Here is a 21,114-nt window from a genome sequence, read left to right as displayed (position 1 = left end):
GAGAGGGAGAGAGGGAAATGGCTGGTCAGTGGAGCAGTCAGAACACAATGCATCAATTAAATCCACCATCCTATATGGGTTTTGTGGCACCCCTCCCCAAATTATAGTAACATCAAAGATCATTGATCACCATAATAAAATACCTTTAATTTGTGACAAAAAATCCTGCATTATCTGTAAAGTGCAATAAAATGATGTGCACCTGTAACCAAAGAGTTCGGGTGATGCTTTTATCAACACACACTGGACAGGGATAGTTGGTGAGACAGAAGACTGGGGTGTGACCCAACTCGTGTTCACAGGTGGGCTTCAGAACAAGTCCCTCCATCTGTCCAAGTCTCAGCTATGGCATCCACAAAACAAAGGGGCTGAAGACAGAATTCTGAAGTCGACGTGGCCTATGTTGGAATCTGTGTTTCTACCCCGCTCCCCTTGACACATTCTGTGTTTCTGAACACCGGACAGAACTGCGTGGCGTGTGATGGAGGAAGCTAACGGCCAGGGCACCAATGGTAGCTGATTTGCTGTTGATGACCTAGAGGTGGGGAGGGTGTCATCATGGGAAAGGAGGCGGGCACTCTTCTGTCTTCATCATCCTACTGCTTCTTCAAGGATCCTAGGAGCAAACACAACTCAACCTAGTTTGGTGCTTTTGCTAGAGAGAGGTTCTTTAGCTGGCTGAAACCCTGGATCCACTGTATTTCCCCTCCGATCAGTGCATATAGGCTAATGCAGAAACTGTGAGAAAGTATGAAGGAGATGAAAATTACCTATCTTACCACCTAGTGATAGCTATATTAACATTGTAGAACATTGCAGATTTTCCAAAAATAGACCATAGTTTTATATCCTTTTTTATCATGTAGTATCATTTTTTCCTGTTGCCATTCTTTCCATGATTTTTAATGGCTGCATATTTTTCCATCAAGAGCATGTGGCATAGCAACCACTTTTTAGAGCCTTTCCATTTTTTCATTAGAGAAAACGAACATCCTTGTAGTATATCTTCTGCTGAATCACTTCCCTATGCTAGTTTGCTAGGATACTACTGGTTCAGAAGTTACAAGCTTTGTAAAGGCTCTATTACCAATGTTTTTCAGAAAGGTTTCATCGATATATTCTCCAACAGAATGTAGGAGTGCCCCTCACTAAATCCTTATTGTTATCATTATATTTAAATAAGGGAGATTATTATTTTTTTTTAAAGATTTTACTTATTTACGTGACAGAGAGACACCCAGTGAGAGAGGGAACACAGCAGGGGAGTGGGAGAGGAAGAAGCAGGCTCCCAGTGGAGGAGCCCGATGTGGGACTCGATCCCGGAACGCCGGGATCACGCCCTGAGCCGAAGGCAGATGCTTAATGACTGCGCTACCCAGGCACCCCTAAATAATGGAGATTATTAAATTATTAGGTGAAACCCAGAGCTAAACCCTATTTTTCTTTCTTGGATTACTGGTCAAGTAGAATATCTTTCAAGTGGTTACTGGACATCTATATATTTTTTAGAGTTGTTTGATCATATTATATGCCCATTGTTCTTGTTTTCTTACTGATTTGTAGAAGTTACTTATTTAGAGGTTTTTCCTTTTTTTCCCTTTTTCTCTGGGAAGTGAAATCGAGGCTTAATTTATCCGATTAAATTCTTTACTCAAGGTAGATGAAATAGAAGTCTTAGTATCTGTACAGTTTTATGAATATCTTCTCTCTCTGTTCCTCTTTCATAATGACAGAGCAAAGCACTTCACAGTAACATGTAACCGCACGGAATTCAAAAATGGCCACGGAAGCTCCTGGTCCTGGAACCAGCCATTTATCACAAAATGAACAATGTCAATTTTTGAACATACAATCACTTTTCTTCATACTTAACTCGAAATGAGTCAACAGAATTTTATTCGAACTTTACAGATATCCTTTACATTTATTTAGCCTGAGATTAAGCGTGAGAAAATCTGACCTGCAGTTGGACTTCACTGCCCAGTTAGCATCTGAAAAAAAGCTGCGAATGGACATGTGTTTACCGAACGTAGTTAAAGCATCCTGATGAACTCTGACGACGAATACTGACCCAAACCGAACTTCAATCTGGTCTACGTGCTCTTCAGAGCCTAAAAGTACCCATTACTTAACAATGATTTTAAAAAGTCTGCAAATGACAAATTATGAAGGTGCGTCCCGATGCAGAATTTTACTTCAACATTTCTACAGCTGCTGCTTTAGATTACTACTAAAAAATCGACTCTCCAATCCTCAGTATTCAATGTGTACTTGAAAACATGTAGCAGCATGGTACAATTCATTTTTATAAATATTAGTACCTGTAATAAAATATAAAAACAGAGCCTCCCTTTTTCAAATATTAAGTCTCTGAATGCTTCATTCATCCTTTGGTTTCAAACCCACACAATGCACACATTTTACATTGTAGATTTAGCATCGAGACAGAATACTGTCCATCTGCTGGGGAAGGTGGGGCGCTATGGGAATACCAAAGCACGGCATTATAGAAAGGAAACATTGAAGCAAAAATACTTTCTGAATATATACTGTACATTATGTAAATAAACATTCATAATAAGAATCAACACAGGCCAAAATATTGTTTTCTAGGAAATCAGAATCTTCTTCCTTGTAAATCACACACACATACACTGAAGATGCTTTTTGTTAAGAAAAGTGGAGCCTGTTCCTATATTTGCTTATGTGCTTCAATATCTTGGAAACAAGTAATTATTACATTCATTTGCTAACGGTTTGTCCTCTTAGTTGGCTGGCTGTCGCAAACAAGGAATACAGAACTATTATTTCAGTACCTGTTTTCCATTTAATACTAGCTAAGTAATATATATATATATATAATTAATTCATCTTTATCAGTCCATATTAGTAATATAAATAGATTAAGTGAAGCAGTGAATTTCAAAATTTGTGCAGGGGAAACTAGTTGATAGTTTGTTTCCAGTAAGGCTAGTAGCAAAATAATTACTACAAAGTCAGTCCAAGCTAGTAGTAAACCCCTGATTTAGCAAGCTGAATCCAAGTTTGAAGTTAGGTCATTTTAATTCCTGTATATTACTGTGCAAATCTAGAATCTCCTATATAAGAGAGCGTGCTGGCAGCATCAAAGTCCTGTAATAACAGAATGAAATACTGATTAGGCTTTGAAACGCAGAGATACTATACAAAGAAATCTGAATGTCTTGATAACGGGGTCACAGCAATGGCCTCAGGATTCCCTTCATGAATCGGAAACGAAGAAAGACAATTCATTAGTCAGTAATATCTGAGTCAGAAGCCTAAACTTGAAGCAAGAAATGGACATAAAACTAAAGATGCATTTTCTACTCTGACACATGCAAGCATTTCAAGCTTTATGTCAACCTTTTGTACCAGCAGCAGCCCCTCCAGAAGGAGAAAGCGTCGTCACGACTGTCCATCCCTCTTCAGAGCTTCCAGTCTTTGCAGAAGCGCGTTTCCAAACGCTTCCCGGTAGGCAGGGCTGAGCGTGTCCAGCAGCGAGTAGACGGTTTCATGATAGGGGAAGCGCAAGTGATCATCCACTTGGTCAAAAGCATAACCTACCACCTGCAAGAGAAATGCAACAGTGAATCAAATAACTAGATTTAACTTGGTACAGAAAGCAAACACCAGCCGTTTACTGGGGCCATTCTTGAATGACACAATTTCTCAATCAACAGTTAGAATATGCACATCTTCTAAGCAATCTGAAACATAGAGGAACACCACCAGCAGAATGCCCTCTTTATCATTTTTTTTCTCAAAATGTACAAGGTTCAGTTTACCTACTCCTGAACCTAAAAAGGCATGTCAGAAGGAATGTAAAAAGCTACACAGAACCAGTATTTCATTTTCATAGACTGAAACACCCTTCTATTTAATCCCACACCTAGTGAGGATCAACCATAACAAGGCACCAGAATAGATAATATATTATCTGTCCATATTTTTATCATTATTTATTTAAACTCTTTTATAAAGAGTTCTAAAAATTGTTTATAGTTTCAATCCTGCTTTACAATTAGTTACATTACTAATTTAACATTACTAACACATTACTTACCTGACGGGGAACAAGTGCTCAACTCTGTGAGATAAAAGGGAATGCTATTCTGTGTGTGTGTGTGTGTGTGTGTGTGTGTGTGTGGTGTGTTTTCTTTACACACAGTGAAAGCTTTTGTCCCCAAAAAGATCTATCCTTGTTCACCCGCACAGCGTTAGGGCAAAATCAACTTAGTTTTTGTTGATTTGACTAAAGCTTGTGAATTCCCTAGATAAACTCTAATTTTTTATGACATCTATCCAAGACACCTATCCAAGAAGATGCAAGTTTATGGTAGAAGTGGCGTTGGCGTTGTTGTTTTGTTTTATATGACAAGCAGAGGCAGACAGTCAGGACAATGAGTCACACCTCTTCAGAACCATGCTGTGTCGCAGCACTTTCTCTGTGCACTCCAATTCCATTTGCCCCTCTTTTCCCTGCTAGTCTGTAGTCCTCCTAGTGGACAGGGATCATACCTTACTCATGGTTTGATTTCCAATTCCTGACCCAGGATAGTTGCTCAATAAAAGTTAAGCAAATAAGACTGCAAGAACAAATATTGGAATACTTATGTGCCAGGTTTTTAAGGGATCTAGATCTTTCTGCAAACCATTCATATAAGCATCCCCCAAACGCTTTTTAGTTTTCTTTCTTTTTCTAATCCCTACGCTAGAGATAAAGAAGCAGGGACTCAGAGAGGTTGAATGACTTACCCAAGATCACTTGATTTCCCATGTTAGGCTTCTGACTCTGATCAGAACCTTTCCTACCTTCCCACAGCCATCTCAGAGTCAATCAGTGCAAGACAGAATTAATTTATGCAGGGTCATTTATCTCTACTTTTGATTTGCCTATTTCTGTTAAAGATCCACTTCTATAGACTTCTGTACATGCTTTTAGCACAAGTTTAGGGATTTAGGAAGGAGAGCACAAAGATTAGTTAATCCAGGTACTACTCCCTAAGCTAAGGAGCTACCGACGTGGCAGTTATTAGGGAACCGGAAGTAGTGAAGAGGTTAGCCTTGCAATTTACTTCAGTGGAGGTGACTGCCTGTCAACGAATACATAGGACACATGGTTCATATACTTCCAAGCAAACTGAACCTAGTGAAATAACAAGATGTCTGTGTCCTTGTTTAATATTGTATGACACTCTTACTTGCTTCGGCCTTGCCCTGTACCTAATGATAACTGTGCAACTTTGCGGGGCCACTCTTAGGTACAGAAACAGAAAAGTCAGAGGTCTTTCACCCAGACTGCTAAGTATTAAAGTCAAAAACTAAATTGTGGAATTTCTAGTATCTATTCCTTTGTTCAGGTCAAAAATTTTCCTAACGGTGAGTTTTGTTGTTCTAGTTATTATCTTTTAAAGATTTTATTTTCAAGTAATCACTACACCCAAGGTGGGGGCTCAAACCTACAATCCCGAGATTAAGCGTTGTACGCTCCACTGGCTGAGCCAGTCAGGCACCCCAGTAAGTTTTGTTGTTTCAAATAGTTAGTTGCTCTTGGGAAGGGCTTTCCAAAGTCAGGATTCTCATTCAAAGGGTGATGAGAGGTGACTGCCTAGAAAAGCTCACCCACAGGAAAAGACACTCTTGCAAATTTGGAGGCAAAGTATTCTGCTGTGACTTAGTTCTGATCCAACAGCTAGAGAACAGCGCAGTCAGGGATGCTGTTTTAGTAGAACAGACAGTTTGTAAGAGGTTGGAAAAGATCCTCAACACAGTGACTGCAAAACTCACTCAGTGCACAGAATGCCTAATTTTGGCAGACATATTTAGCTATAGGCAAGAAATAAATTAATTTGGGGGGTGATGGTCAAAACAAAATAATACTGCAAATCAAGTTTTTTCTTTTTCAAAAAATCCAATTTCCCCAAGTTGACCAAAAGACTTTAGAATTAATGAGAATTCCTAGGGAAAAAAGCTTTCCTTACAAAATCTTGGGGCACGTGGGTGGTGCAGTCAGTTGAGTGTCCACCTCTTGGTTTTGGCTCAGGCTGTGATCTCTGGGTTGTGAGATCGAGCCTGGTGTCGGGCTCCATGCTCAGCATGGAGTCTGCTTGAGATTCTCTCCCTCTCCCTCTGCCCCTCCCACCTGCTTGCTCTCTCTAAAAATAAATAAACAAACAAACAAACAAACAAATAAATCTTAAAAAAGAAATTGGAGCTGCTGAGTGCTGCGTTCTCAGTTAACACTCTTCCCATCTCCCGCCTACAGTGGTAGAGATAGCAATAAAAAAAAAAAATTTTTTTTTTCCAGAGAGAAAAGCGACTTACCCTTAGCCCTGCTTCAGTGAGCTCCAGGCAGTATCTGTTCCTCTCTCTTGTTTCCACATTGATATAGGCCACATCATCAGCACAGCGCAGGTTTTTTGAGACAAACATGTTGTTAACAGCAAAGAGAACATCATTTACAACTGCTTCGGCTTCTAGCTTCATGTCTTTCATATCAGCTTCTTCAAAACCATTAAGCTCTGCATCTTCTTCAAACCCTGACATGCTGCTCAGCTCCACGGGATTACAGCCTGTTTCCATTCTGCGAAGGAGTAGATATAAAACATGTTTATAGAAGACATTCCAAATATTATTGTTTGATTAAAAGGAACTATGCCGTAATAGAAAACATTAACTAGCTAGCAACTTTTACAGAAAATATTGTCTAAAACCATTTTCAGTTGTTTTTCACAGATGTGTATAGATTTTCAAAAAACAACTGTTTTCCACTCCTCCCCAAAAAGGTTAATTCCCACAGTAATACTAATTCAGAATATGAGTTTTCAGCTATTTCCAACAATGCCTCAGTAAAAATCTTAGTACACACTTCATTTTTTAAAAGATTTTACTTATTTGACAGAAAAAGAGAGAGAGAACAAGCAGGGGGAGCTGAAGGCAGAGGGAGAGGGACAAGCAAACTTCCTGCTGAGCAGGGAGCCTGACGCAGAGCTCGATCCCAGGACCCTGGGATCAAGACCTGAGCTGAAGGCAGATGCTTAACTGACTGAGCCACCCAGGTGCCCCCATAGTTATTTTTAATGTGTAATTGTTTTTCTAGGATAGATATTTAAAATTGAAGTTGCTGAGTCAAAGTGTATGCTCATTTTAACTTTCAATAGATACTGCTGATTCACCTTCAAAAAAAGCCTATACTGATTTATCTTCCACGAATAGAATATGAGGGATGACACTTTTTCATTACCCTCTTTAAAATCCTTGTTAATATCTCCCAATTTGAGAGGTGAAGAATGATGCCTCACTGTTTGAGTATCTATTCCTTTGATTAAACATCTTTTTCATATTTATAGGGCAGTCTTAGTTTCAAGATCATATAGCTGTAAAAAACAGAAACGGAAATGAACTCAGATCATTAAATCAGAATTCAAATCTTTACCTACCATAGTACATGATTTCTCAATGGCTCCTTTTATGACTTCTGGATTTGGGGTTTTGCCTTACGAAGGCCTTCTCCACTCCATGATTACATTTTAAAAACCTCTTGTGTTTTGAGTTCTCATTCAATATATGTATAGTTAACTTTCTGATCCACCTGGAATTTATTGTGTAGCTTTAATTTTGAAATGGATGGCTTACTGTCCCAACACCATTTATTGAACGACTGACTCATGTTTTTACTACTTCTCTGAATTCATCCAAATATTATAATTTGAAAAACATTATTTCTCAGGCTAACTCAATCCAACATCCCTGCCAGGTTGCTATGGAGTTCTAGCTTCTCTTCTCTGACTCCGGTAGCAGTGAGTATTGTTAAAATTCAAAATGTATGAATGCGAAAAGTTAATGAATGTCAAATTGCACTGGAATGCAGGTTTTTTCAGAAGAAAATATGCTTTCTTTTTAGCTGCAGGCTTTAAAAGTAAGTTTTCATTTCTCTGAACTGGATTAAGCATCCATGGTCCTGAATGTAGTAGGACTCTTCAACTTGGGATGAGCATTTATACAATTTCTCTATTATCTTAAAAATTCCATCTCTTTTTCTACAGTTACTGACTTGTGCCCTATTTGTAATACTCAAAATCCTCTAAGTTAGTGGTTTTTACTTTGGCCACTGACCCCACCTCAGAGAAAGTGAATCAAATTCTCTGGCAGATTTTTCTGCGTATTTTTTAGAGTTTAGAGAATTCTGTATAGCTGCTGCTCTAAAATTACTCACAAAAATCTTAAAGAGTTAGAGTTCCTGTAGCTGCACATCGTTTGCCATCATTAAAGGCAAACCATTTGCTAAAGGCAGTTTATGATAAACCATGTCAAGCCATTTCAAAAACTTGCATAGCAAATGTACTAATAATCTATTCCTCCAATCCTATTCCAACTAATGATATGCTTTAAGGTTCCTTTACCTTGTCTTCCACGGTACTTTACAGAATCAGTCGCTCACTACTAGGAAGTTAATTATAAATTTATCAATTATTGCTGGAGCAATTTTTCAGATAACTGGAATCTAATACTGACATATATATATATGAAAGTGAAAATAATTGTTTTTCTAAAAGTTTCTACTTTTTTTTTTTAAAGATTTTATTTATTTATTTGATAGAGAGAGAGACAGCCAGCGAGAGAGGGAACACAAGCAGGGGGAGTGGGAGAGGAAGAAGCTGGCTCCCAGCAGAGCAGGGAGCCCGACGCGGGGCTTGATCCCAGGACCCTGGGATCACACCCTAGCCGAAGGCAGACGCTTAACAACTGAGCCGCCCAGGCACCCCAAATTTCTACCTTTTTAAGGTAGAATCATTAGGTATCATTTTAAGGTATAATCATTATGCTCCTTAATATTATACTTGGTTTATGTATAAGAAAAGAGCCCATTTAATTTTTTTAGAGAGTCAGTTTTGAAGATTTTGGAATGGAACTGTTCATTATCAGTCTCTTAACATCACGAATACTGAACATCTTTGTTTTGGTTAAGTGATCAAGTACCTCAATTATGAATGTCAGAAATAATAACCATTACATAAAAAAGATGTTTACATGAGAAAGCCTGTTGACAAGCTTTTAAAGCAGGAGTCTAATTCACTGCAATTAGGACCTTAATGATGGAGAAAGACGAAGAATCCAACACCAGAATGGAAGAATCCCTCACAGGTCAGGAAAGTATGTCATCAAGTTGTTGCTATGTAATAATTTGCACCAATGGGGAAAAAAAGAGACAACTTTCCTAACTGCAAACTTTTAGAAGATTTTTTCTAAAACGTCTTGGGGCACCTGGGTGGTGCAGTTGGTTGAACATCTGACTCTTGATTTCGGCTCAGGTCATGATCTCAGGGTCGTGACATCAAGCCCTATGTCGGATTCTGTGCTGGGCATGGAGGCTGCTTGGGATTCTCCTCCCTCTGTCCCTGCTGGCTGCTCATGCCGTGCTCACTCACTCTCTCTCTCCAAAAAAAAAGTCTTTACATGATACAGAAAAAAACACATTCAGAACTTCTGGTAATGATACACACACATGAAAATGAAACATTTTAGTACTGAAGCACTATACAAGTTAATAACATTTTACACTAGTATTACTTCAAGATATTATATCTTTTATCCATTATAAAGGCTCTTGATTATTACCAATACTCTTTCCCTTTCCTAATAGCACCCAGATTTTCTTAGGGGAATCATAACGCCCTCTTCCCTTACTGAGCAAAGTAACGAAATAATGTGAGTGAGACTGACTCCAGTCCCGGGTAAAGACTACCCTCGTCAACACGTCAATTCCTCCCAGTCACTCCAATCCAGAGCAGTTGAGCGCACAGCCCCAGGTGTTCCTGGTAGTCATCCTGAGACGGGGACACTAGCCCAAGGATGATGCTGACAGTGGGAACGAACACAGCCAAGAGATTCACAGCGAAAGGGAGCCAGAGTCCTGCCAGCTGACCAACCTTCACATTTTTCAGTTATTGAGTCCAACAAATTTCCATTCTCTTACTGGCAACTGACAGCATCCTAATTGATTTAGAAGCCGACCCAAAATGAAAAGTAGTGATTGATCTAGCTCTTCAACAGCTTCATAAAAGTAAAGAGATTTAAAAGATGGAACTGATATTTTTGAGCCTGCCATGCAGAAAGTGCTTAATAAAAGCTCTGTAGAATGTGAATTTCATTATGTGTCTCTATTAGTTTCCTATTGCTGCTGTAACAAATTAAGCACAAACCTAGTGGCTTAAAACAACACAAATGTATTTTCTTATATTTCTGGAGGTAAAAAATCTAGAATCCAGGTAGCAGCAGGGATGCATGACTTCTGGAGCCTTCAGAAGAAAACCAGTTTCCTTGACTTTTCTAGCTTCTAGAAGCTGACTGTATTCCTCATGGTCCCTTCCTTCACCTTCAAAGCAAATCACTACACTCTCTGGTTCTGTAGTAACACCTTCCTGTTCTGACTCTTCACATGGGCATGCATCCCTTTCACAAGGACCCTTGTGCTCAGGTTGGGCCTACCTGGACAATCCAGGATATGTCCCGTCCAAGGTCCTGAAGTTAATCCAACCTGCAATGTTCCCTTTATCATATAAGGTAACACATTCAGTTTCTGGGGATTAAAACATAGACATCTTTGGGGGCCATTATCCTGTCTACCACAGTGCGTGCACCCTATTAGCAGGAAAGGAGTATGAAGGCAGTCCAAGAGACCTCATTTTCTGACCTTCCTTTTTGGAAGCTGTAATTTATTTTTAATAAACACATTGGACAGGGAATGTACAGTACCAGGCAGTTTACATCTCTTAAAAAATGCCCAGAGTACTTGCCAAGCTAAGTGCCTTCTTCGGAAAGATTCCTTAATGATAGTTTCATGCTTTGTATTCTGTAACTCCAGGACCATGATCACAGCAAAATGTACTGGGGATGGTGTTTCAATTAAAGGTATCAACTCAAGGCTGGCAAGGGGTCTATAAACCATCCTGAATTAAGAGCTCTGTCCAGCTACTTGATTCTGGGTGGTAACTGGCCTATCCAATCAGATCCTCCCTGGAGGAGACTGAACACAGAGCCATGAAGGCACCACCAAACACGAAGGCAGCTAGTGGTGACAGTGCTGGAGCTACGGCAGTAAACCACCAAGCCACAGGGTGGCTTTATCAATGGGACACTAAAGAAATGGCTTCTACATTTCTGATGATGCATCCCAGCAACTAAAAATACTTTGAGCAGATACCCCATGATGTGTATATTTATTTACATACATATTCTACTACAATACATAAATATGAATTTAAATAGAAGGTAAAATATGATCTATAAACTTATTTTCTCTTACTTCTCAGTGGATTATCTTGTATACCTGACTGTGGAGGCCTGCACCATAGATGAGGAAATGCGTGCCCGTTCTGGTGAAGGGACACCACTAGAATTACTCTTGACACATTAGAGCTGCTGTCTGGTTACCGGAATGGCTCTCTCATCAGTATGAATCTGGTAAAAATCTTTGGTTTCCCTTTCTGCAGGCAAAACAAGTTATCATTATATAACAAATTCTAGACCAACAGAACTTTGTGCAATGATGGAAACATTCTTGATCAGTGCTGTCCAAGACAGTAGCTACAAGCTCCTGGTTAGAGTGACTGAGCTACTGAATTTCAAATTTCATTTAATTTTCATTCTTCTAAGTTTAAATCGCTAATGGCTGCTGTATCAGACAGCATAGGTATAGACCTTTGTGAACACCTGTGGGTAACATGATAAGGAACTGAATTTATATTAGGGTTGAAAAAAATCAGTAAATATAAACGTACTAAATTAAGCTTATTTTATATATGAGTAGCAAGATTTGGAAATACATGTTAGAAAAAATATTTTTTTAAAAAAAGGTTTTACTCAGACAGGGAGAGAGGGAGAGGAAAGAGAGAAGGAGAGACAGAGAGGTGGGGGGTGGCAGAAGGAGAGGGAGAAGCAGACTCCCTGCTGAGGAGGGGGCCCAATGAGGGGCTCAATCCCAGGACCCCAAGATCATGACCTGAGCCAAAGGCAGATGCCTGACTGACTGAGCCACCCAGGCACCCCTAGAAAAAAATATTTTGAATCTTAGCTACTCTATGGAGGGGAATTAACCCTCTTGTTTCAAATGGTAAGAAGTAATGAATTCTTACGTTTTGTGATCTTGTCAATTCAGACTCTAAGTTTATTAATTATCATATATCATAATTACCAAATATAACCCACCGTGCACCTACATATCCAGCATTTCTTTAAGCATTAGAATACTAATTAAAGGTGTCTACTGGTGGGGCACCTGGGTGGCTCAGTTGGGTGAATGTCCGAGTCTTGATTTTGGCTCAGGTCATGATCTCGGGGTCCTGGACTAAGCCCCGAGTTAGGTTCTGCACTGAGCAGGGAGTATGCTTGAGATGCTCTCTCTCCCTCTCCCTCGCACTCTCTCTCTAAAATAAATAAATCTTTTTTTTTTTTTTTTAAAGATTTTATTTATTTATGTGACAGAGAGACAGCCAGTGAGAGAGGGAACACAAGCAGGGGGAGTGGGAGAGGAAGAAGCAGGCTCACAGCAGAAGAGCCTGATGTGGGGCTCGATCCCAGAACGCCGGGATCACGCCCTGAGCCGAAGACAGACGCTTAATGACTGCGCCACCCAGGCGCCCCTAAAATAAATAAATCAAAAAAAAAAAGGTTAGCTTAATTTGGGAAATAAGGCAAGAACGTGAAATATGTACATAAATATTAATGCTATGCACATGCATCATAATTACAACCTAAGAAATGTACTTAATTGTGAGTGGCAGGTAATTAGAGAAAGTAATGATATGTTTTGGTCCTATTACAAACTTACCACTAAACTTGTATGAACCTGGGCTGGCCACGTAACCTCACTGGACTCATGGTTTTCTCACCTATAAAATAAGGGGAATAGACAAGAAATTCTTTACTGTTCTTGAGAGTGCTGACATCCTGTGATCTATGACATAATTGTCAGTTATGATGGGGCTTGACTTTGACTCATGGAACAGATCAGTCAAAACTGGTCCTGAATGAGCACAGGTGAGGTTATGGAAAGCAGAAAGGACTTGCGAGTTGTGAAGAATTCTTCATAGGGAACAAAGCATAAGGAAGAGTCTGCACAGGGTGTGGCAGGAATTCTAAGGAGACTAGCCAAACTAGTCTAATGCAAGGACAATGTTAGGAGAGGAATGATACAGATGGCCCAATCTGAAGTGTGCTGCTACCCAGAAAGGAGAATTTGATTTGGATAGAAGAGCCTCTTTCAAGCTCTTTGTAAATGGTAACAGCAACAGTCTTTATATTTAAAGTGGGTTTCTTTTAGCAGCATATAGTTTGGTCCTGATTTTTTATCCAATCTGACGATCTCCACCTTTTAATTGTAGTGTTTAGACCATTTATATTTAACATGACTACTATAATTATTGATGTGGTTACTATTTTGCTGTTTTCTATTTGTGCCCATCTGTGTTCTCTTCTCTTTTCCTTATTTTTCTGCCTACTTTTGGACTGCCCACCTTTTAGGATTCTATTTTATGCCCTTTGGTGGCTTATGAACTAACTCTTTGTTGCGTGTTTTTATTGGTTACTTTAGTTTATACTATACATAATTTATTACCGTCTACCTTCAACCTTGAAGTGATATTATACCACTTCATGTATAGCATAAGAACCTTACAAGAGTGTGCTATATAGCCTTTGTACTATTTTTGTTGTATTTTACTTCTACGTGTTAGAAACTTCATAATACATATTATTTTTGTTTTAAAAAGTCAATTTTTCAGCGATTTAGGTAATAAGAAAGAAGTATTTTTGGGATGCCTGGTGGCTCAGGTCATGATCCCAGAGTCCTGGGATCGAGTCCTGCATTGGGTTCCTAGCTCCGTGGGGAGCCTGCCTCTCCCTCTGCCTGCTGCTCTCCGTGTTTGTGCTTGCTCTCTCTCTGACAAATAAATACAATCTTTAAAAAAGAAATATTTTTAAAAATGTATTTTATATTAACCACATAATTTCTATTTCTGGTGCTTTGAATTCCTTTGTGTTTATTTACCTTTGCATCTATGATCTGTATCATATTCCTCTGCCTGATGGATTTCCTTTAACATTTCCTGTAGTGCAGGTCTGCTGTTAATGAATTCTTTCAGCTTGTCTATATCTAAACAAGTCTTCCTTTCACCTTCAGTTTCGAAAGTTATTTTTGCTGGGTAAGAATCCTGGGTTGACAGTTCCCCCCCCACTTCAAGATTTTAAAGATGTCTACTATTAATTTGTTTACATTATTTCCCATGAGAAATCTGATGTCACTGTCTTTGTTCCTCTGGTTGTAGTTTTCTTGATTTCTTTTGCTTGGGGTGGAGTCTCATGCATCTGTGGGTTTATACAGTTTTTAGCAAATCTGGACAATTTTTGGCCCTTATTTCTTCAAACACTGATCTGTCCCTCCTCTCTTCGGGGACTCAAATTTCATGATTAGTCTAAATGAAGTTGTCCTACTCCTTTTTTTTTCCTCCACATTTTTAGTCTCTTTTCTGTATTTCACTTGAATAGCTTCTATTGCTATATCTTCAAATTCACTAATCTTTTCTTCTGCAGTGTCTTATCTCTTCTACCTGAGTCTTTTTAAAAAACATATTTTCCACATCTCTAATTTGCTCAGTCTTTTCTCAAGCCTTTTAAACATATGAAATGGTATTTTAATTTTAGAGTTGGGGGAGAAAGGCAGAGGGAGAGAGAGTCTTAGTAGACTCTGCCCTGAGCATGGAGCCCCACATAGGGCCCAATTCTAAAACCCCAAGATCATGACCTGAGCCAAAACCAAGAGTTGGAGGCTTAACCGACTGTGCCACCCTGGTGCCCCTCTTCCTTATAATTTTCTTAATAATATCTTCTTTTCTTTATTTTATTGTTAAGAATACAGTGTATAATGCATATAACATACAAAATATGTGTTAATTGGCTACTCATGTAAGTGGTAAGGGTTTTGGTCAATACCTGGCTATTTAAAGAGTTTGAGGAGTCAAAGTTATACTTGAAAAACAAAGTTATACTTGGATTTTCAACTGCATGGGAGGAGTTGGTGCCTGCATTGTTCAAAGTTCAGCTGTACTTTTGGATTCTTAGTTTTTCAAAATTCAGCTCGGACACATTTATTTCAGGATTCTGCATCTGATCTCAAGAGTTAATCACTATAACCTTCTTCCTTTGCATTAGTACTGCCGTAGGTTTTCACACTTCATCGCAAATCAAGGCCTCTGATGTCTACATTACCAGCATAGGGTCACGCATAAGGCAGGTCTTCACTGAATATATTTTTTAAAATTTATTTATTTATAATCTATACCCAACATGGGGCTCGAACTCACCACTCTGAGATCAAGAGTCACATGCTCTACTGACTGAGCCAGCCAGGTGCCCCTTCACTGAATATTTTCTGAATGAATAAACCAAAGAAAAAATGTGAACTCTCTGCTTCTCAAGCTGTGATACTTGGCCCTGTGACAAGGGGCATACAAAGCCTAGGATAAACACTGTAGACATTCTCCCCAAATACACATCACTGTTATAGTAACGATACTATGAAATATGATGCAAAATTGCCTAGAACTTTACAGCAAATGGAGGCCTTAAGCCATGCCCTCTTCAGGTTATGCCTCCACACCGCTAGGGTTTCCTTTGCCTCTGATAGAAAATATTTGAGTGAATAGTAAAAGAAGTACTGCTCTTCCCTAAGAAATTAACTCAAAAAGCTTAAAATTCCAGGCATTGGGTCTGGGGGTATGAAGTTAAGGAGCAGAGGTGGAAGCTAGTAGAAGGGTAGCAGGTTCATACTGAGTTGGATCTCCCTAGGTCTTTATGCTTCTTCCCACTTCAGTTAGTGTATTGTTTCTTTGTAAAAAGCTAAGGTAATTAGTGATAGCTCTTACTCCACCTGTTGGTATGATTTAGGGGCTGTGGTGTTTTTGGAAGATTCATGAAACCGGTTATCGAGATATGGATTAGTAAATCCTTTATTCCCTACCTCTTAAATTTTTATCTTCTAATTTTTCTATGGTGAAAAGAAAATGTGTTATGTTTGCAATAAGACAAGAGTCTTTTGAAAATGTGATATACTGGAAAGTACAAGGTATAGAAGCAGAAACACTCTAAAAGAAGCCAAGCTATTGAGATAGTTAAAGTAACCGGTAGCTTCAGTTTCAAGGGGAATGAGAGGTTTGAATTTATCTGCATTTCAAACAAGAGTTTTGAAAGCAAAGATGAATCAAGTTGATTAATTATAATTAGCAACATTTAGAAATTAGCCAAAGCTAAAGCTAGTTTAATCTTTATTTTCTGTTAACATCACATTTAATCTGTTTTCAATAGCTCTAAGATGTGTTTTGAAATTAAAAAATTTCTTTAAATTTTTCAAAAGGATTTTATTTATTTGAGAGAGAGAGAGAGAGCAAGAGAGCTGGGGGGGGGAGGGATGGAGAGGCAGAGAGAGAGGGAGAAGCAGGCTCCCCACCGAGCAGGGAGCCCGATGAGGGGCTGGATCCCAGGACGCTGAGATCATGACCTGAGCCGAAGGCAGATGCTTAATCGACTGGGCCACCCAGGCACCACCAAAATTTTAAAACTTAAAATCAAAATCATCATATATTACAAATACACTGTATTTGTAATTCCAATAAAAGTGGTATTTTTTTCATTTATATACTAATTTGTAAAATTACTCTGCATCCTACTTCCAACACTGATGGGGACACATATACATGACTAAGTAATAACAAATCAGTTATGGAGGGAGCTAACAGTGAAGAAATATACAGATAGTGTTAATTTGAGAAGCCTTGTAAACTATAAATAAGCAGCAACACTACACCCCTGTAAACAACCTTTCCTTCAAAACCAGAAATTAGAAATGAGATTCTAAGAAAAGACTCAAAAATTGAATGCTTAAAAAAACCCTCCAGGCTTTAGTTTTTTCTTTCCATGTAATCCTCTAGGTTACACAGAGGACTGGGTACTATATTTAATATAAAGCACACTACAAGCAAAATAAGACAAATCAATATCTAAATAGATATAAAATAGAAAACCTCTCTGCTTTCCATTTCTGACTCTAAATTGCCACCTTTTCAGGTTCTGAGCAATATTCCACTGCCAGCACCTTCAAAATATTGAATAGCTTATGGATGCTATCAGTTATTCTGGTAGACTGCGTCACCTTGTAGAAAGTTTCCAAGATGATTCCTTAAAACATCATACATCAATTATTTAGGAACCAGCTCTTTTTTTTTTTTTAAACATTTTATTTATTTATCTGAGAGAGCGTGAGAGTGCACACAAGCAGGGGAGCGAGGCAGAGGGAGAGGGAGAAGCAGACTCCCCGCCAAGCAGGGAGCCTGATGCAGGGCTCAATACCAGGACCACGCATCATGACCTGAGCTGCAGAGCTTAACCGAATGAGCCACCCAGGTGCCCCTAGGAACCAGCTCTTACTTCATCTGTGGGTAGAATTTTAGTGCTATGTTAGTGTTTTAGAGGACTGATAAATTGATTATCAAGGTATTTATCACTAAGTTCTTTATTCTCTACTTGATTTAATAGACTTTGTTGTGTTTCATCATAAATTGACACCATCGAAGTGCTGAAAAAAGACTGTAGATTTGTCCTTGATGACAACAATTATATAGCATAACAAAAGAACCAAAGCAGGGGTGCCTGGGTGGCTCAGTGGTTAAATGTCTGCCTTTGGCTTAGGTCACGATCTTGGGGTCCTGGGATGGAGCACTGCATCGGGCTCCCTGCTCAGGGGGAAGCCTGCTTCTCTCTCTCCCTCTGCACTCCCCCCCCCCAACTCATGCTCTCTCTCTCAAAAAAATTAAAAAAAAAAAAAAAAGAATAGAGGCAGAATGATTTCAAGAGCAGCATACAGATTTCCAATTTTCACTTTGAGAATCTGACTTTATAGGTGACATTCAAACACTCAGCAGAGGGCTAGAACGTAGTATCTTAAACAGGATGACTTTTTATTTGTATCATATATCACAGTCTGGAAAATCCACTCAATATGAACAAGAAGTGGTCAGCCAACAGGTGCGGTGGTTAAAGGGCCTGGAACATGGCAAGAATCTCAGCTCTGCTACCTACTCTGGGACTTGGGGCAAGATACTCAAATCTCTCTGGTAAGATACTCCTCCTCTCTAAAATGAAGCTAACCACAGCATCACCTAGTGGGATACCACAAGTACAGATGGAAAGTGTTTAGCATGGTGCTAAGCTCAAGAAATATTATCTGGTTATTATTATAAAAAGATCGTTAAAGAAGAGCTGACTCTGAAACTCAAGCCATTTAACTCTGAGTTTGGTGCTTTTTACATCACGTAAATGCTGTAGCTGCTGCCGTCTTGTACAGCTTCCAGAACCATGCAACACGGGAGCCCTAACATCATATTCCTGTTACCTCAAGTGCAAGTCTCAAAAGGCCAACAGCAGGCATGTCATCCACTTCTCTTTCGTTTCACACGTTAACACGGATTTCTTTGAAGGGTGTACATAGCTCTGGTACGTAGCTTCTAACCTGTCACTTCAAAGCCTTTTACAGAATTCTTAAAAAGTTGACAGCATTTGTTTGGTCGACAATGTTTCTTCACCTTCTTCATTTAATTAACACTAGGTGTTAACATTTTGTGATAGTACTCTGTCTTTGATAAAACACAAAAATAGCACTGTGATTTAGGATGAGTTCATACCCTATTTGAGCTGAAAGTATAATAATGCTAGGTCCTAAGCCTTAACAACTATGCTGACTTTCTCCTAGAAAGCATAAAACATACAAGGCAACAGGGGTAACACTGGAAGGGAGCATGTTTATTATAAAATCTTTCCATTTTTATTTTCCTTTCCTGATATTCGAAATTCCAGGCATTCCATGGACAGTCTGAATGCAATTCTCTATTCCAAAGGAAATCACTTAACGCTTGGACTTGAAAGAAAGAAGTCAATTTGCCAAAAGTCCAGTTCAAACCTTACAAGGCCTATTCTACTTCTCTGCCAGATGAGATTCCACCTTTTCATCACCTTGTTTATGCTCCTTTTATGGCAAATGCAATTATTATTCTTAAACATGTCTTACTTATCATCTTCAAAATATATCCAGAATCTAACTGCTTCTTATTACCTTGACCACAACTACTATAGTCCAAGCTACTGCCTTCTGCCGCCTGGATTCCTGCAATAATCTCTCTCTAACTGGTCTGGCCTTTTCTCCTTTGGTCCTCCCACCTCTACACGGGAGTTAGCATGATCCCGTATAAATATAGGCCGGATTATGTCACTCCTCTTCCTCGAACCCATTCAACTACCCAGAGTAAAAGGCCAAAGTCCTTACAGGGCCCTATGGGGCCTGCCCTCACCCAAACCCCCAGCTTCTCCTCCTCTTCACTTCACGCCCCACTGATGCTCCTTGAACTCACCAAGCATGCCCTTGCCACAGGGCCTTGCACTTGTTGTTCCCCTGCGTCGGAAAATAATATGTCTTGCTTCCCAGAGTTCTCCAAGACTCTGCTAAAACATCGCCTTATTAAATAAGAGAGGCCTTCTCTTACCTCTTCTGTAAAAACGTGGCAAATCTCTTCCCTCTCCATTCTCTTTATACCGCTTTACTTTTTTTCTACAGCACTTAGCAGCACATGGCCTATGATATATTTAATTATTGTCTGTTTCCCCTCCCTTCAATAAAATGTAAGCTTCATGAGGCCCGGGGTTTAATCTGTTCATTGCTCTATCCCCAGCACTGAAAACAGTCCCTGGTACATACCAGGCAACAAACAAATCTTTACTGAATAAAGGAATGGCCTTTTCACCACAGAACATAAACTCCTTGAATTCTTTTCTACCTTTTCCACATCACCAACTGTGGAGACCTTCAATTAACGGGTCCTTAACAAATATTTCTGAATGAACGAATAGTAAGGGACCTGAAGTTACTGAGAACGCTTGGGACAAATCTACAAAGAATGAGGGGTACCAACGATCTAAGCAACTACATATACCAGAGAGCACACTGGTTCTCAAATGCAAAGGTGGTTGTGGAAAGGGGAACCCGAGCTTGTTTCATCTGTGAACATTTCCGGGCTGTCTTGGTAGAAGTTATCTACGTAGCAATAAAATCTTCTGAAACCCGTCGTCTTAATTCGCTACCCCTAACGAAACCTTCCGTACCAGTGGTCTGTTTAGGTTTGTCCCCTACTCAAGCTGGGCTAGTCTGGGTTCTAACCCCGGGCATCTGGCCTCCAGGGCACCGAACACCCGCACGCAGGCCTTTCGGGGTTGACCAAGTTAAAGGGAGGCTCGGCCTCTGCAGGAGCTGCCCCCTAAAAGGCAGGAACACGGTGGCGCAGATTCCCAGAGCAGCACAAGGACTTCGCTCAGGTTTCCGCCGGGTCCGGAGGCTCTGGCATTGAGCAGAGAAAGCAGTGCTGCCCACAAATGCCCCCACAACTCAAGTTTCCCGGCGGCCGGTGCAGCACACCCAGCACGAAGAAAGCGCTCTGTAAACTGCAACCCGCTAGGCAAACAGTACCGAAGATGAAGCTTTGGAAACAATACCTGAAAGAGGCGGGGGGCGGATAACTTGCTGACAATGGGCACCGGTCAATACCGGGGGTGGGGGGGCGCGGTGGCAGGTTGGGACCGGGAGATGCTGCAGCCCCCGGCCTGGGGCCGGCGGCACTCCGAGCGCCCGTTTCCGGGGTCGGGGTCCCCAGTGACCGGACGGCCCAGGCCAGACACGCCCCCAGACCCCTGTTAACCCGGGCACCGGGCCCCTTCCGCCGTCGCCTCTCACGGCCCGGCCCGCTGCACCGCGTCCCGCTCGCTGGACCCCAGGGCCGCCCCCGAGCCTCTCTCGGCGGCCGCCGGCCCGCCTCCTGCCCGGTGGCAGCTCACCTGCGCGCTGCCGGCGTCCTCTTCTTCCTCCCTCGCAAGGCGTCTGGAGCCGACCCGCGGCGCCGTCCCGCCTCCCGCCCTCATCCCGCCCCCTCGATGCCGGAACCGCTCCCTTCCCGCCTCTTCTCCCCGCCTCCTCAGCTCTAGTGTGGCGTCACTTCCGCC

General features: G+C 40.5%; 1 protein-coding gene across 6 annotated transcripts; it reads right to left on the bottom strand.

The window, feature by feature from the left end:
- Positions 1–126: 126 nt before the first annotated feature.
- GSKIP (GSK3B interacting protein) lies at positions 127–21,076 on the bottom strand. 6 transcript variants are annotated; one of them, XM_034642238.1, is made up of 5 exons: positions 20,950–21,076; positions 12,851–12,911; positions 6,346–6,604; positions 3,385–3,588; positions 127–738 (listed from the first exon to the last, which is right to left on the bottom strand). In XM_034642238.1, the coding sequence occupies exons 3-4, from the start codon at positions 6,601–6,603 to the stop codon at positions 3,427–3,429; spliced, it is 420 nt and encodes a 139-aa protein (XP_034498129.1). In that variant the 5' UTR covers position 6,604; positions 12,851–12,911; positions 20,950–21,076; the 3' UTR covers positions 127–738; positions 3,385–3,426. The 6 variants fall into 6 exon arrangements, with proteins under 6 accessions (XP_034498129.1, XP_034498130.1, XP_034498128.1 ...); XM_034642239.1 differs by having other exon boundaries at positions 127–616; XM_034642237.1 differs by having other exon boundaries at positions 127–3,588.
- Positions 21,077–21,114: the final 38 nt, after the last annotated feature.

Source organism: Ailuropoda melanoleuca, chromosome 14 (genome assembly GCF_002007445.2).
Source record: "Ailuropoda melanoleuca isolate Jingjing chromosome 14, ASM200744v2, whole genome shotgun sequence".
Taxonomy (NCBI): Eukaryota; Metazoa; Chordata; class Mammalia; order Carnivora; family Ursidae; genus Ailuropoda; species Ailuropoda melanoleuca.
The sequence above is the reverse complement of the archived record's forward strand: the minus strand, read 5'-3'. Positions and strand labels throughout refer to the sequence as shown.

Coding starts and splice junctions, on each gene's coding strand:
- GSKIP (XM_034642237.1), bottom strand. CDS start 6,603: ATGGAAACAGGCTGTAATCCCGTGGAGCTGAGCAGCATGTCAGGGTTT. Junction 3,589..6,345: donor TCACTGAAGCAGGGCTAAGG/GTAAGTCGCTTT, acceptor TTTCTCTTGCAG/GTGGTAGGTTATGCTTTTGA.